Source organism: Carassius auratus, chromosome 41 (genome assembly GCF_003368295.1).
Source record: "Carassius auratus strain Wakin chromosome 41, ASM336829v1, whole genome shotgun sequence".
Classification (NCBI taxonomy): domain Eukaryota; kingdom Metazoa; phylum Chordata; class Actinopteri; order Cypriniformes; family Cyprinidae; genus Carassius; species Carassius auratus.
In genome coordinates this window covers 23736636-23754921 of record NC_039283.1, presented here as the reverse complement: position 1 = coordinate 23754921, position 18286 = coordinate 23736636, and the positions used below count along the sequence as shown (strand labels likewise).

Genomic DNA, 18286 nt, shown 5'->3' with positions numbered 1-18286 from the left:
CCCATTATGCCCCTAAAATCTAAAATTACAAGCAGCCCCAGTCCGGAAGAAACACTCTCATCTGAATAAACATTTGAATTTGCATACTGATTTTGTATGTGTGTTCAAGTGTAGTATGGTGGTTTTTTGGTCATTATTGGTCTGTTACAGTGAGAGAAATTCTCCCATGGGGAAGTGTTTATTGTCAACATTAATATGACACTTCTCGATTAATAACATGATGTTTCTGCAAATGCTTCATGACACAGTGGGGCTTCTTATAATGAAAAGAATATGCTAATAAAAGAAAAACATAAGACAGTTTTGAGATACCGTAGACTTGAAGTGCAATGCCTCACAAACACATGCATAAAAAAAAAATATATATATATTTATAAATCTCATGAAATCATGTGTTTTATATATATATATATATATATATATATATATATATATATATATGACCATTTTTTTTTTTTTTTCTCTTAGCTTCAAAGCAAATGTTTCTAATTTTTATTTAGTTTAAATACTTAAATTATTACAACAGAAATAAAAAGTAAATAGAAATTCAAATTAAATACAAAAATTAACTTAAATTAAATGAATCAAGAATCTTATTTCAGTTAGCAGCAAAATCCTTTTTTTTCGTTAAGCTGAAGGACTAAAAAAAATTAAACTAAAACGGAAATACAAACTAAATAGAAAAAAACAACAACAAGAAAAAAGGTAATTACTTAAACGTAAACTAAAATTAGAATAAAAACAGAAGATATAAAACAAAATTCAAATTATTCAAATTAACTAATTAGAATTTTCATTATTTTAAGTACTAAAATTAGTAACATTTTGGAAAAAAATTAACAAAAAAATATTAAAATAAAACACAAACGCAACAATTACTAAAACCTAAACTAAAATTAAAATAGAAAATCTAAAAATAAAAACAAATTCAAAATGATTAATAAATACTGAAATGGTATTAACCCTTTGGAGTCGATTCACGCGAATAAGCGTTATGAAGCATTTTCTCCTGATAAAACCGAAAATAAATTTAATTAATCTTTTAGTTTTGATAGTACAGATAAGAGCAATACATCAATCGAATCTGTAATCAAATCCACTTTTTTTTGTATACAGACATAATAACAACAAATCTTTGTGCTTTTATAAAATACTGATAAGATGATCTTATTTTAGCATGCAGTTGAATGCATTTTCAGCGTTTTAAAGAGTCGATTCAGATGCGATGGACTGCTGCTGTACGCTTTCTACTAGTTCTAATGATAACTAATGCTGTGTATCTGTGTGATGTGTTTCTGACCTGAGCGGCTGTAGGACTCGTGACAGGTGTGAGTGATTTCAGCCGCCAGATCCAGGTAGTGCTGCTTCTGTCCCGCCGGACCGTCGTCTGCTCCGATGCCGATCATCCCGCCGGAGAAACAGGCCAGATGCCCCATCTTATGATCCAGGATGCCCCCCCGCCACTCGGCTACATACGTCAATCCGGCCGGAGACTTCTGCACCAGGTTCGTCTCGATGGCCTGCGAAAAAACATCCCTCTGATCAATGCAATGTAGAAACAATTCTCACTTTGAAATGAAAACATATTCTAGAAAAAATTACTTAGAAGCAGCAAGTAACACATTGAATTAAATTTGAATTTGTGAAGGAGAAAGACTGACAGTATTTTCTTGTAAAACATACTTTGTTTTATTTTTAACGTCAAAAATAAATAAATAAAATATTTTTTTCTGGAGTCGACTCACTAACTAAACAGCAACACCCTCTATTTAACATTTATATGCTGTAATATAGTATACTGTGTATTATATACTGTAAACATTTATATACTGTAATATTTATTAATATTTTAAATTAGATTGTCAGTTTAGTAATTTATCAAAAAAATAAGTTAATCATTTTATTAGTTATTGATATTTCTATACAGCTTTGATTTATTTTTATTACTAATTTATTTCAAATTTGTATTTGTTATTTTTTTTATCTTAAGTTTTTCCATTAAATATATTCTATTTTATTCTAGCTTAATTTGAATGAATTTTTAAGTATTAATTAAATTGTATTTTTAGAAAAACAAATTGTATTTTCTTTTAAATCATACTTTTTGATGGGTTTACAACTTTAATAATAATAATAATATATATTTTTTCACTTACTAACTAAACTGCAACACCATGCATTTAACATTATTTATATAATGTTATAGTATTATTCATATTTTAAATCAAGTTTTATTATTAGATTCAGTTTTAATAAATTCAATTAATTTCTTTTTAAAGATTTCCTAAAATAGAAATTCTCAAGTAGAAACACTGAAAAGTATTTTGTTGTAAAACATACTTCTTGTTTTAACTTACAACTTCAAAAAAAATAATAATAATTTAAAATAATTTTTTAAGTCAAATCATTTTCAAAACTGTAACTCTCTGTTTAACATTATTATTTATATACATTTACACTTTTACAGTATTAAATAATATTTTAAATTAGCTTATTATTATATTTTCAATATAGTTTTTTGTTTTTAAGGTTTTGCCATTTTATTATTATTTATTTTCTTCAGATTTCTATAAAGCTCTAGGGTTTTTCATCCAAAACGTTATTCATTTTATTCCAGATTTACTTCAATTAACAAAATTATTTTTATAAAATAGTTTTAATGAAATATAAATTTGAAGTAGAAAGAAACTCAAGTTTTTTTCTTGTAAATCATATATTTATTTATTTATTTACAACTTAAAAAAAATAGATTCTTGTAATAGTCAAATCATTTAAAAACTAAACTGCATCACCCTCCATTTAACATTATTTTCTATACTATTATATTATTGATTTTAAAAAAAATCTAGTGTAATTTTTTGTAATTTTATTTTGTGCTTTTGCAATTTTTCTAATTAATTATTTTCACTTTTAGTAATTCAATGTTAGTAATTTATCACTTATTATTTAAGGCAGCATTTATAATTTTCATTACATTTTATAAATTTTATTTCGGCTCTACTTCAATGAATTAATACTTTCTTATAGGTTTTCTAAAATAGAAATTTAGCAAAGAATGACAGCATTTTTTTTTTAAAATATACTTTTTGCTGTATTTTTTTTAAATCATCCACAGTGTAGTGGTTGATTTCAGCTACAAGATCTTTCTGAAAAGCATATTTGAGTGATGGAGCATTAAATTTAATGCACGCTGAAGATAATGCAGCTATTAATCGCAGCTGTCTGTAAGAAACAGAAGGACAGATGTGTTTTGTGTAAGAGTAAACCACATATAAAAGCAGGACACTCGGCACATAATGCCATATTAGCTGACGTTTATGCATGAAATGTTTTATGTATAATATAAGACAGTATGCATGCATGGAGAATTGAAGTCAAGCCTCATTGAGATTCTATCAGGACTCAGATACTCGAAGGTGTATAAATCTGCCAAAGACTATACGAGAAAACATCTCAAAATGATCTTCCTCTGCGTTTTTATGGTTTATACCCATCGTTTGAGTCCCACACTAAACTCTTCTTTATTTGCATCACCAGCTTTCTGCATTTTTGCATCATCAAATCAAAACAGCCCACTAAAAGTCAACGTGAAATCTAAATCAGAGCGACTATTGTGACAAACATCAACTTTCCCACCAATAAAACCTCTCAAACTACTCAAAAGTGTTGCACAAAGGACTGGATATTTGATAACATGTTTGATATTTTAACATTAGGCTTATTAAATTGGCCTTTGCTGATTATAAATGTAATTAATATCTTTGCAGACCTCATTCTTCAAGGGAAACATTGTGTAATGAAAAGCTAATATGCTAATTAAGTGAGAATAAGTGAGAAAGTGTTCGCTCTCTCGGTTATATCTCTCCTCTCGGATCATTATGAGCGTGAATCTAATCTTAAACTAATCTAATCAAGCTTAAATTAAAGCGTGTGATCTATTTTACACGCTCACCGCCGGCTCAGACTTCTTTATTTAATACTGAAGACCAGAAATGTGTCCCTGGAGCACAAAAGCAGTCTGAAGTCTCTGGGGTGTATTTGTGGCAATAACCAAAAATACATTGTATGGGTCAAAATGATCAATTTCTCTTTTATGCCAAAAATCATTAGGTTATTAAGTAAAGATCATGCTCCATGAATATATTTGTAAATTTCCTTCCTACCGATGAAAACATCCACTCAATTAAACTGCTGTAAAAATGTATCAGATATATATTATTTTTTCATTATTTTTTTTTTTTGCACAAATCAATTAATCAAACTCAGTCCTGATCAAAACTACCAAATGTATAAAAAAATTCCAAGATTTTAACTCTTTAATTGCCAAGTTCATAAATGATGTCACTGATTTGGGGGGGAAAACAAACAAAATGACTTTATTTTCAATTTAAAAATAATAGTAGCCTGATTTTTTTTTAAACTTTTTATCACAGTCTTGGGCATGTCAAAGATTAGTAACAAGATTGGCTTTGATGCATTTGTAGTTTTTGTGCAGCATTAGATTTAATTTTTTTCTCCCTCATTTATTGTACGTGGCTGTTTTAGCCCCATTGACTTCCATTATAACGACATTTTATGATTGCAAAGCCATGACACCATATAATCATGCATTCTTGATTTTTTGTGGTTTACTCTCTTGGGAAGAGGTAAAAATTTGTTATTTTTACAGTTGATCACTAGGTGGGAACCATTAACCCTTTAGATAAGCCTGTGCAAAAAGCTTAGTTTCTGACTTGTATATACTTATTTATTCAGGTTTCAGATGATGCATAAATCTCAATTTCGAAAAAAACTGACATTTGTGACTGGTTTTGAGCTCCAGGGTCACAAATAGCATGTGTAATAGTCAAGCATACAATAAACAGTGTATGTGTGATGCTCACGAACCTCCATGGCGCTGTAGTACATCTTCTGAGCCTCCTGATCCGTCTTGTCTGACATCAGATAGGATTTGATCAGATACTCGTAGAAACTGTCCCCAAGACCTCCGATAGACACGTGATCTGGAATCAATAATAACACGTTCAGTATTTACAACACCAGTCCAAAGTATAGACGTACACCAGTACATTTGTGCTCTTCACGAAAATAATTATATAGAAAGCAGACAACCTGCGAAACACAAGAAAATAATACATCTTAAAATATCTGAAGAAAAAATCTGCATTTTGCATTAAACCAAAAAACATGATTTCAACCTTTTATGATGTTTAAGTATATTGTCCCAGACGTGCACAGGTCTATATTTAAATTTTTGGAAATATTTGTGCTTTCAGAGTCTCAGTGATTAAATGTTGATTACTCTGTTGACTGATGTGAAGGCCCACATACATGTATTATTATATGAGCCTAAACATGGACATAAAATATTACTATATGAATTATATAGTTAATATATTTTTATCATGATCATATAAATATATACATTTCATTTTATGCAGATAAATAAATGAGATCAAATAAATTAAAACATAAAAATTATAAAATTTATAGTAAAAATATATATATATTATTAAAATTACTAGAATTATATATTAATTATATTATTATAATATCCATTTTAACATTTATTCATAGTGTTAGAAGTGTTTAGAATCATAATAATGAATAATATATTATTATAAGTATATTGATATTTATGGTATCGTATTATATTTTAGAATTATATAATAATTGTATAATAATAATATAAATATATTTCTAGTAAAAGCACGTTTAATTTTAGAATAATATTATAATAAATATAAGCATAAAATATAAATAATATAATATAGAACTTATTTATTTATAGTAATATTTATAACAACATATTTATAGTTTAGTAACTTAAAATATAATTATATTATAATTATTTTGGCATTTTATTATAGGATTGTATAATATTTAAAAATTTTATAATAATTAATAATAATAAATCATATAAGTATTTACATTTTATATAATGATGATATAATGAGATAAAATAAATTAAAATATAAACATTAAAATATTTAAAAGTACTTAATATATAAATATATCTAAATATTTATACTTACATAATTACATATTTATTTTATAATTTATTTTGGCATTTTATTATAGGATTGTATAATATTTAAAAATTTTATAATAATTAATAATAATAAATCATATAAGTATATACATTTTATATAATGATGATATAATGAGATAAAATAAATTAAAATATAAACATTAAAATATTTAAAAGTACTTAATATATAAATATATCTAAATATTTATACTTACACAATTGCATATTTATTTTATAATTACTAATTTGAAATTTCTTAATAGTACTGTATAATACTTTTGAATCATAATATATATATATATATATATATATATATATATATATATATATATATATAGTAGTGTAGTGTATATAAAAATACTGTAGTACTGATCTAATGCTCAAAAGCATCTGCTGAATGTAAGTGTATCTGAAAGCACTGAGATGTTACTCACGCTGTACCCAGTTCCCGCTGACGGGACTCAGGAAGTTGGGATACAGACCGTGAGGCTTCTCGATCTTATTCAGCAGCTTTCGGATGTTCATCACCTGAGGAAAAACACAAATCACACGGTTCATTCTCAGCCCGTGTCCCGTCCTCTCAGAGTAAATCAACATGACGGAAACGACTCTCACCTTCTCAGTGAACAGGGGGTTTCCGGACAGTTGGGACAGGTGGACGAACTCCAGGTGCAGCGTGCCGAACTCGGCCAGGATACTGCTGCCGGCCGATGCCCAGCCCCAACTCCAGCTGGTGCCACTGCAACAGAGAGCAGATCCGCACCGTGAACACCGTCACCCGCCACAGACACCACCCGAGCAGAGCGGATGCCAGGGCGCTGATTATTCACTGAGCAAACCGTTTAACACGGACGTGCTAAAAGCCTTCGCTTCATCCCACATGAGAGTGTTACACAATGCCAAATCCATAATGATGCCATTAGTGACTCTACTGAAGAACAACCATAAAAATAGTGTTCTCTGCACCTAAAGCAGTTTTCTACATTAAAGGTTACACCGATTTTAATTGCAAACCAGCCACACAGGAAACAATTAACATCATGCAAACAATAAAAACGAACATGCATGCAATTTAAGGTGTTAAATATGCATTGGTGAGTTTTTTCTCAAGTCATTTTTTATATCCTTCAGAAAAGACAAAGAGCCAAAGCACAAGATTTTAGGATTTGTTAATGGAAAATATCTTTGGAACGGATTATTTTATTTTCCATTTAATTGGATACATTTATTTTCCTTTCCTCTTCTGGATTTTTATTTCTTTATTTTTACTGTGCAACATACTGATTAAAATATTTTTGTAGTTTATTTGTCTGTATGAGGTACTATTATAGTTTTTATTAGTATTATAATTATTTATTTTAAAATTTTAGTAATTGCATTGTGCATTTTTATAATTTTAACAGTTTAATAGCATAAATATATATATATATATATATATATATATATAGGTAATAAAAACTATTTCTATATCTATACCGTTTTTTTTATTCCAGTTTTAGTTTGAGTTATTTTAGTACATTAAGTTCAAATAAAATGAGAAATGTTTAGTTAACTACAATAATTCAGGTTTATGCAACAAAGTTTTGCTTCTTGTGCAAATTGATGTTTTGAGGATTTAAAGATATTTTTACTGGAAAACAAATCAAAAATACTTATTAAAAATATATTTTTGTAGTGTATTTCTTGGCATGCATGAAAGTATAAGATTTATGTTAAATGTTTGCTTCACATGCAAATTGATCTTTTTAGTTATTTTTAATCAAAATAAGACAAAATACTGGTTAAAATGATTTTTCTGGTGTTTTTATCTGTATGCAACTATGCAAATATTTTAAGAGCAGTTTTAAAGGTATTTCCAAAGCACTTTATCCTTTGTTTTGATTAAATATCATTAAAATTTCATCTGTTGTTCAAAACGGAGATGCTTCTGCTCTTGTTTACGCTGCAGGTCTCACCCGTGCTCAACTGAAGAGAGAAAGATGGAAAGAGAGAGAGAGAGAGAGATGGAGATGCTGAATGAACTCTGAAATAAACCGCTCCAGATTCGGGGCTTCGCTCGTCCCTGCGGGATTGGTTCGGTGAAACTGTGGAACTAATTCACAAGATTATTTGTGTCTGCTTCTTATTGTGAGAGCGAGCCGCGCACCGCTTGCCTTCTGAAGGAACGATCAATAGCACCGATGTCTCGGGAGGAAGAGAAAAGTGGGAAAACTTTCATCGGAAAGATGAAGCGAAACCAGCACAAACCAGCTCACTGTTTGTTAAACAAAAGGCAGAAAGAGTTCACTGCGGGAAGAACTGACTTTAAGCCCATTTAATCATTCTTTGCTGGTATTGAAGAACAGAAACTGATGTAAAAAAAAATGTAAATGCTTGATTTTAAAGTCTTTTTTAAAGACGGTTATTGCACATTTACTTTTGTTTGCATTTTATATAAAATATGCATGTGATGTTGCATTCGAATTTGATCGCTAAAAATATAAAATATTTCTTCTTCCGTCTCTTTTGTTCACTAAGGCTGCATTTATTTGATCAAAAATACTGTAAAAATAGTAAAATTGTGAAATATTATTGCATTTTTAAATAACAGTTTTCTATGTTAATATGCATTGAAATATAATTTATTTCTGTGATGCACAGCTGTATTTTCAGCATCATTCCTCCAGTCTTCAGAAATCAGAATAATACGCAAATCATAATGCATTTAATTTTTCAAGATTCTTTGATTAATAGAACATCTTTGTAACAATATATAAATGTCTTTACTGTTACTTTGTATCAATTTAATGCATTCTTGATCAATAAAAGAAGGTCTTTCCCACATAAATATGAAGCAGCACTACTGTTTTCAACATTGATAATAATCAGAAATGTTTCTTGAGCAGCAAATCATCATATTTTCATGATTTCTGAAGATCATGTGACACTGAAGACTTGAGGAATGATGCTGAAAATACAGCGGAGCATCACAGAAATAAATTACAGTTTACTATATATTCACATAGAAAACATTATTTTAAATTGTAATAATATTTTTAAAAAAATTTTATCAAATAAATGCAGCCTTGGTGAGCAGAAGAGACTGTAAATGTCATAATAAGAGCACGTTCTCAGTGACGTGTGTTCGTTCTGTGTCATCTTGACTAACCGGAGCTCTCTTTCTCCCAGCCCATCTGTAGGACTGGCTCCTGTTACTCATCTAACTGGAATTAGCGTGAGAGTCCGTTAATTAAATTTGCCTGCAGCTGTCGGAGCGAGCCGGTGGGCTAATGGAAGCCAGGTGGGCGGCAGGAGTGCCAGAAAGCGTCTCTTTCTCTCAGTGAGCGAGAAAGATATTTGAGACATATGGCATTGTGAATGGATGCTAGGAGCTGCGTCAGATGCTCACCTGCCCAGGTTAATGACTCCTCGGGGAATGCCGGTGGGCGTGTTGAAGGCGGGTAACAACTTCTCGCCAAGTTCAACCACCTTCTGCTTAAATATCTGAAAGACAAAACAGAGGAGAACAGTGTTAACTAATCCTGCAGGGTATATACACATCTCTAAAGTGCTTCTTCACAATCACACATGCACATGCTTTCTCAAAGCTCATGCATTTAAAGGACTCACATTCTAAACAATTGCAGTGTTTTTCTCCAATGCAATCCATTTATAATGTTAGTCAGGTTTCTTGCAGACAGGTACAATGGTTCAGTGCATCGACTGATAACATTGTTTCACTGATGCTTTTAAAAAGAAAAGAAATCACTAATTTCATTCATCAAGGATGCATTGAATTAATCAAAAGTGGCAGTAAAGACTCCTATTGAAGGCTGGAGTAGTGATGCTGAATAATCAGCTTTGATCACAGAAATAAATTACATATTACTATATATTCACATAGAGAATAGCGGTTTTAAATTGTAATAATATTTCAAAATTTTACTGTTTTTACTGTATTTTTTATCAAATAAGTGCAGCTTTGCTGAGCATATAACATTGTTCAAAAAGGAAACAAAATATCTTACTATCCACAAACTTGTAGTGCAAGAAACGTATGCAAAACAAATATGCAATGATAAAACAATAAACATCATGCAAACAACAAAAACTAACATGCATCCAATTTATATGCATTGGCGAAAATGCATTGATATTTTTTCTTAAGTCATTTTAAAGAAAAGTATGCAAAACAAATATGCAATGATAAACATTTAAAATACATTGTTGTCGTACGTCTTCAACATGTTGTATGTTAAAGAGTACAATTATAAAAATAAGAAAAACTATGTATATTTAACAATTACAAACCAACAATAATCATTAAATAGGAAGAAAAAAATTATTTCGGCTGTCTGAAGTGCAAAAAATACTTGCACTAGAGCTTATTGTCAGTTTATATTTCTTGTCCAACTGCAATACTTCTCAAATAAACCCAAAATGGACTTTCAAAACTTCTTGAAGCCAAAGACAAACTAGTTTAACATCCATTAAGCAGCAGCAGCTTCTGTGGCAAGGTCATCTTCAAAAGGGAATGAAACTCGACATTGTGCAGCAGAATGAAACCGAGTACAGAACACTGAGATCTCAAGACATGTTTTAACACTTATGATGGCAATAACACATAAAGATGGCTTGAAATATGGTTGGTGACAGATATATCCCTCCAAGCTCTTTTTAGTGCTGCTTGCTATGGCAAGCATCACTATTATTGCTATGATTTAGGTTGAGGGATTTGAACAAACCTCTAAATACAAGTATTAAACTTCAGAGTGTAACTCGTCCCATATCAGACTTATGATTTTCACCTGGTGGGCAACAAAACGGTTGTTAAAACTCCCATAGACTTCTACTGAAGAAGGCAACAGACCTGAATACCACAAGACTCTTCTCACTTGATACAGTAAAAGCACATAGAAACCACTTAGAAAACCTTAGCAACGGAACAGGAACGGCCTGGCAACAACGATAACACCTTAACAACATGGTGGCCACACATACATATGTTTGTGTGTCTGTATATACATGGTGCAATTTGTGAAGAAAAAAACCGTGGGGCTGGGAGGATGGGGAGGTGGATTGCCCTTTTAAACATTCTATGAAATGTTTTTAATAGGATAGAAACTGAATTTAACTTGATCACAGTTTAATTAAGCCTGTTAATTGTAAATATTTAATTGCCATTCATATTCAAACAACCAATTAATTAGCTATAGAAAGAAAGTGAGCAAAGAACACATTGGAGCTTTTTGAAACTCTGAATCAGTTAAGCATTGTTGTGAATCATTTGATTCAGATCGGGACTTCAAAGCGCGAGTCGCGAATCATTTGATTCAGATCGGGACTTCAAAGCGCGAGTCGCGAATCATTTGATTCAGATCGGGACTTCAAAGCGCGTGTCGCGAATCATTTGATTCAGATCGGGACTTCAAAGCGCGTGTCGCGAATCATTTGATTCAGATCGGTACTTCAAAGCGCGTGTCCCGAATCATTTGATTCAGATCGGGACTTCAAAGCGCGTGTCGCGAATCATTTGATTCAGATCGGGACTTCAAAGCGCGTGTCGCGAATCATTTGATTCAGATCGGGACTTCAAAGCGCGTGTCGCGAATCATTTGATTCAGATCGGGACTTCAAAGCGCGAGTCGCGAATCATTTGATTCAGATCGGGACTTCAAAGCGCGAGTCGCGAATCATTTGATTCAGATCGGGACTTCAAAGCGCGAGTCGCGAATCATTTGATTCAGATCGGGACTTCAAAGCGCGTGTCGCGAATCATTTGATTCAGATCGGGACTTCAAAGCGCGAGTCGCGAATCATTTGATTCAGATCGGGACTTCTGTGCAAAAACTGTTAAAACACATGCAGTTAACCAAATGAAAAACTACACATTTTAATGCTATAAAAGTGTGCACATTGAGACAAATAAACAGCAGATGTTCATGGTAACAACTTCTGTAACTTGAGAAAACACTGCTAATTCACATATACATTTGCTAATAAAGTAAATAAAACAAAAAAATGATTGTTTTAATGCTAGTGAATAAAAGGAAACGATCCACTCGCAAGCCTCTGCTCATCATGACAGAAACTGGATCAGTGAGCTGCGTCTCTGGCCGTGGCCGATGATGTCATTTCCAGGGAGGCATGTTGTACACGCCCCCGTCCCATGGCTCCGCCCACAAGTCAAAACAGTGCCACAAAGCGAGAAGCACAGAAAAATGAACCGTAAAGGGAAAACTAAAATAAATTAATAGATATCACCATGGAAAATATGTATTGCAAAATCATTGTTTTCGTGCTGTTTCATTTATGTTTTGCAGTTCTTTATTTTTGTATGCAAAAAGCTAACTTATTTTCCTCAATACTTTATTCTTAGTTTGCAAAACCTTATTTTCTTTTGCAAAATTGATTTTTTTTTTGCATATATATGCGGCATCATTTTGACTCCATAGGAACTTCAAAGCATGTACCCCAAACCATTTGATTCAGATCAGGACATCAGAGCGGGTTCGAGGGATGTTTTTATATATAATAATATATAATAATTCAACAGAGGCAGGGATACATAGGGTTGGGTGAAATCACCAGAAGGTCAAGCTTCAGCCTCCTCAGAAGCACAGGGTTTTAGAGAGATACGATGGCCTCTCTGTTGTAACGGGGGCAGCACATCCCATGCTTAATGCATTTGTGCAGCGCGAAATGAGGGCTGAGATGAGAAGGACAGGAGAAGAGCAACCTGATTGGCCCCCTGCACTCGTGTCAGAGAGATCACTAATGACCCTTAGCTGGAGACACCGACTCCATCAGAATCCCATCTGTGAGGCTTCACCTGCCAGAGAATGACACACTAACACTGCCTCCAAAAATACAACTTCTCTCATTATTTACTCGCCTTCATGTGGTTCCAGATGCATGCATGCATTTCTTTCATCCATGAAGCACAAAATATAAAGCATCATAAAAGCAATGCATATGACTTACGCAATATGCTAAAAAAAGGTTAAATATTTATTTTTAAAATATTGACATATGACATTTAAAAAATAGTATTTTTGTGATCGTTTCGTGACTAGAAACTTAAACCTCTGTAACTTTTTTTAAACGTTACCATACCTTTTTTATTTTGTAAAGTAATCTGTCAAGAGTCTTCTTTAAAAAGAGAACAAACCCAAGTATGTTTTTCAAATGTTGATTTACAAAATTTTAAGTTGGAATTGAACTTGTAATCCAAAGTAAATTATTTTTATGGCTTAAATTTCAATATGTTCCTCAAACAAACTTACATATGAGCTCAGAAGACTTGTAATATAAAGCATACATTATATCGACTACAATTGTGGTATTTTAATGGTGCATTTTGGTAGAAAAAATATAATTTAGGTAGAAAAAATGACAGAAATTGCATTGAATCCTGATTGTCATGGGAAATTTGCAGTATTGATCCTGGATGGCAGCAGACAGCGCAAACATTTCACTTTCACTCTGAACATAAAAAGCCCACAATCCTCTGCGGTGAAGACATCCAACTGCAAAAGAAAAACAGACATGGGCAAAGAAACTCCAGTCTGGAGTTAATATTTAATTTTCATCTGAGGAAACATGCTCAGGAGGACAGCCAGCTCTCAGGTCATCTGTATGCACGTGACCTTTGACCTCACATCATCAGCATCTCCTCAATTCGTGTACAGCAGTAGAGACATTTTCAACTTAATTACAGGATGCTTGTGCATAGCTCAACTAGAAATGACTTTTTAAAGGCCATTTATTGTCGAATAACATCAGATTGAAGGCTTCTCCTCCAGAAAACAAACAGGTGTGGAGGAAAAAGCCCTGAATGATCAGCTTCCACAAGGAATGACTGATGCAGCTGAATAAATGACTCTGGGACATCGTTTAGACGCTGATGTGCATGTAATGCTGCAATGAATACAAAGCTTTGTGAAACGTCTACACTTTAATGAAGTGGATGAAAGAAAATGAAAAACACATCACAGAGTTGTTTATGGAGTGCTGACTTTAGTAATCAAAAACAACGATTGCTCTCTGACTTTACCAAGTTTATTCAGTTCATTTAAAAGCAATTCAGATTATCTGTCCAGGACGAAGACTTTGGCTTGAGTTATTTCAACAACAGAAGAAACATTACATATAAAATAAACATTTCTATGACCTGACAGATTACTACAACTGTTTTTATTTTTTCTAATTATTATAGTTAATATCAGGCATAACATAATAATAAAAAAACACTATATATATATATATATATATATATATATATATATATATATATATATATATATATATATATATATATATATATATATATATACACACACACACATGCTTTTAATTATGTTAACATTTCTATAGTAATAATAAAAATAATAATAATAATTGTAATTATAAAAATGAAAATTAAGATATAAAATGTAACAATATGAAAATATATAATATAATAATATATTATGTTTTATATACACAGTACAGACCAAAAGTTTGGAAACATTACTATTTTTAATGTTTGTGAAAGAAGTTTCTTCCTCATCAAGCCTGCATTTATTTGATCAAAAATACAGAAAAAACTGTAATATTGTGAAATATTATTACAACTTAAAATAATAGTTTTCTATTTGAATATACTTTAAAAAAAAATTATTCCTGTGATGCAGCGCTGAATTTTCAGCATCATTCCTCCAGCCTTCAGTGTCACATGTAACATCAGTTGATCACATGATCATTTAGAAATCATTCTAATATTCTGATTTATTATGAGTGTTGGAAACAGTTCTGCTCTCTAATATATTTGATCAATAAAAGGTTAAAAATAAATGCATTTATTCAAAAAAAAAAATTCTAATAATATATATATATTCTAATAAAATATTATCACTTTTTATCAATTTAACACATCCTTGCTGAATAAAAGTGTTGATAAAAAAAAAAAAAAAAAATACTGACCAGTAGTGTATATTGTTATTACTAAATATTTATATATATATAATTAAATGATAATTCTGATTATTTTTAAGGTTCTTCTATGGCACGACAGTGAGTTTAGTTTAGTTTCGGTCACTGATTTTAAGAATACTGATGTTGTGCTGCTATGAAGCACTATTATGGACTCCACATGAACCTGTCGTAGAAGGTCTGCTTATAAAACATCACACCTTTCCCATCATCCCCTTCTAGCCGAGATGCATCCGGAGCATTTCTCTTCCACCTTCCCTCACACGTCCATCCGTCAGATGCTTTCACCGCAGCTCTTTTAACAAGGCTGTAAAAAGGCTGGAGTCGGGCAGACTGTCAGCTTCGATTTCTGAGATTCAGCAAACAGCATGAAGCGTCTGCCGTGACTCTCAGACGAGCCTCAGTATGATCATTCAGCTGCATCTTCACCAGCGTTTTACTGTCAGCCGTCATTACAAAGTTATTTATGGAAGCTATTTATCATTAACATATACTGTACATACTGTATATGCAAAATGTGCATAATTATTAAAGTGCTATTTTCAAAACTATTACATAGACTATAGCATTTAATTAGTCAACTACCCAATCATTATTAAAAAAAAATAAAACCGTGTTTGTGTGTAAAAATGATTGCAGACACACACACACACTTACAGGAAAACAAATAAAATAATAAATAATAATAATAATAAAAATATGGATAAAGGGATTACAGTGGGATATATGTGTATATGTAAATTAATTATATATTAATTATATATAATATAATATAATTTCACAGTACAGTGTATTTAACATCCTTAAAAACAATATCAATTTACAGAAGAAAAATGCATGTCTTAAGAAAATATATACTACTAAAAATATATAAATATATATATATATATATATATATATATATATATATATATATATAAATTATATATATATAATTTTTTTTATATATATATTTTACACACACTATATATAGAAAAAAATATATATATAGTAAAATTTAAGATTATATAATTTCACATGATCGAATACTATTAAAAAATATTTTTTCCTCATGTTTTCATAATTATGCAGATTTTCTAGTTTTAAGCATAAACCTCTCAGTGTGGTTATGCCTCAAACTAAAATAAAAACGATTTGCCAAAAACAAACCTAATGTCTCATGCAATATTTCTTCTCCTGTAAACTGATCTGGTTTTTAAGGATGTTTAGATATATATTCTGGAGGGAAAAAATGACAAAAAGACTATTTTTTTTGCACTAATAGTGGCCTTTAGCTGTCGTTCGTCTCCTCCGGCGGCTCTAATTGGCGCTCTGCTTCAGTGGAGAAGCTCTCAGACGCGGTTATGGAGAAAAAGGGAACCAAAAATCCACCCGAGCTGGATTCCTGAGGGACGGTAGCTTGGGTTTTCCATGGAGAGACGCACTAGACTACAGAGGGAAGGAAATGCCAGCGCTGTCGTGAGCTGCTGAAGTGTAATTACGGCTGCTGTATTACAGGCACGAAAAAGCCTCGGGAAGCCGTTCTGATGACTACAGCACAAAAGCCTGAGACGCACATTACCCACCAGCCTCTTCAGCTCGCCACGGCCAAATGTCTGTGGTTTACTCAACAAAGACACGAAAAAAAAAGAGAGAAAAGTGACTGGAACAAATAACAAGACAGGAAATAGAAGAGAAGGCATGAAACTCTAGATGGAGCAGTCCGATAGGTCTGCGGATGACATCATCATCACACGGCACAGCTGATTGGTTCTCTCCTGTATCGGCAGCCAATGAGCTCGCTGCTCAACATTCATGACTAGAGCTTGCTGTAGCAGTGCAGAAACCCTCCACCTTCCCCAGCTCCACCTGTGCAGATCTTCTACTAAGTTCAGACATCTTCAGTCTGGTCCATTGAGGTGACAGACTTCACATTGTACACATCTCTTCTCTATATCACACATTCAGAGTGGATGCAAAAACTCATGCACAACTACAGTGGAAATCAATATGTGAGAGTGAAAGAGTAAAAAACTAAACACATGAAACTAGAAATACTAATCGGTGGCCAAAGACAACAATCAATTTTATATTTCAGCATCATTACACACCAATATTGACCAATCAGAATTAATTATAAGAGAGTGCATGTAAAACGCAGTAAAAATAATATTCTTTTAGAGTATTTTTTTGTCTTATTTTCCAGAAAAAAATATATATGTGCTTAAATTTATTTACAAATATTTGCCAATGCAATAAGATGCTGGTTTAATATATATATATATATAATTTTTTTAAATGTAAATTATTTACATTAAATTATTATATTATAACTATCATAAATTATTATATTATAATTAGAATAAATACATTGCACATATTATAATATAAAATAAATATTTGGTGTATATATGTATACGCCTACTATAATAACTATTATACTGTACAAAAAAAATCTATATAAAAATATACATTCAAAAAGAAAATTTAGCATGTTTTTAATTAAGAAAAAAACAACTTTTGAAATTATTATTGTAATACATAAGAAAATTCTCACATATTTTTAAAATCTGACCAAAGTCTGATCAAATAAAATCTCTTCCCATATGGTTTATACTATAAACAAGTATATGCCAGTGCGATAAGACAAAACACACTCCAGATGCGTTCTCTGACAACAGCACTGAGGTTTAAAGATATTTCGAGTATTATTTCTGCAATGCATGATCTGATAAATCATAATTGCGGCTCTAGATCCAGATACACATTTATTAAGCTCCACCTGATGTTCTGACCGACTCCTCAGGTTCATTATTACAGATGGTTGTGTTGTAAAGCAGCGGTGGCGCTGTGTGTGTGTGTGTGTGTGTGTGTGGTGCATGCAGCAGATATCACACAGGTGACGCATGGCTTTGATGTAGCAGCAGAACAAAGCCACCTCACCACACGGATCCATCCGCCACATGTTTACCAGCTCCTACATCTCGAGTCTTTGTTCTCGGTGACGTTCGGGCTCAACATGCGGTGCATTATTCATGCCGTTACGTGACAGCTGAAACTTTATTTCAGCGCTCAAGAAGAGGATCAGATAAATTAGACCAAACCCCCCCACAAAACAACATCCAGAGAGTCAGATATAGACGGGTTCTGCTATTCATGCGTCTTGTCCTGTGATCGTATTACACCGAGATCTACATCAGCGGGACCGTAACCGTTTCTTTCCTCCTAATTAGCTGTGCATCTCGAGGACGCGCCGTGCTACACGATGCTCCTCCAGCGTGTGTTAGATGAGAGATTTTACTGAGTGACACACACAGGAACTAT

General features: G+C 32.0%; 1 protein-coding gene across 1 annotated transcript in view; it reads right to left on the bottom strand.

Moving 5' to 3' along the window:
- Window positions 1-18286, bottom strand: part of LOC113059600 (mannosyl-oligosaccharide 1,2-alpha-mannosidase IC-like) — a 55570-nt gene that overhangs the window by 6969 nt on the left and 30315 nt on the right. Inside the window, exons 5-9 of the mRNA XM_026228150.1 lie at window positions 9420-9514; window positions 6647-6770; window positions 6466-6559; window positions 4888-5003; window positions 1301-1520 (exon numbers count right to left, since the gene is read on the bottom strand). Coding sequence (XP_026083935.1) covers window positions 1301-1520; window positions 4888-5003; window positions 6466-6559; window positions 6647-6770; window positions 9420-9514 — 649 coding nt within the window. The remainder of the gene's footprint in view (window positions 1-1300; window positions 1521-4887; window positions 5004-6465; window positions 6560-6646; window positions 6771-9419; window positions 9515-18286) is intronic.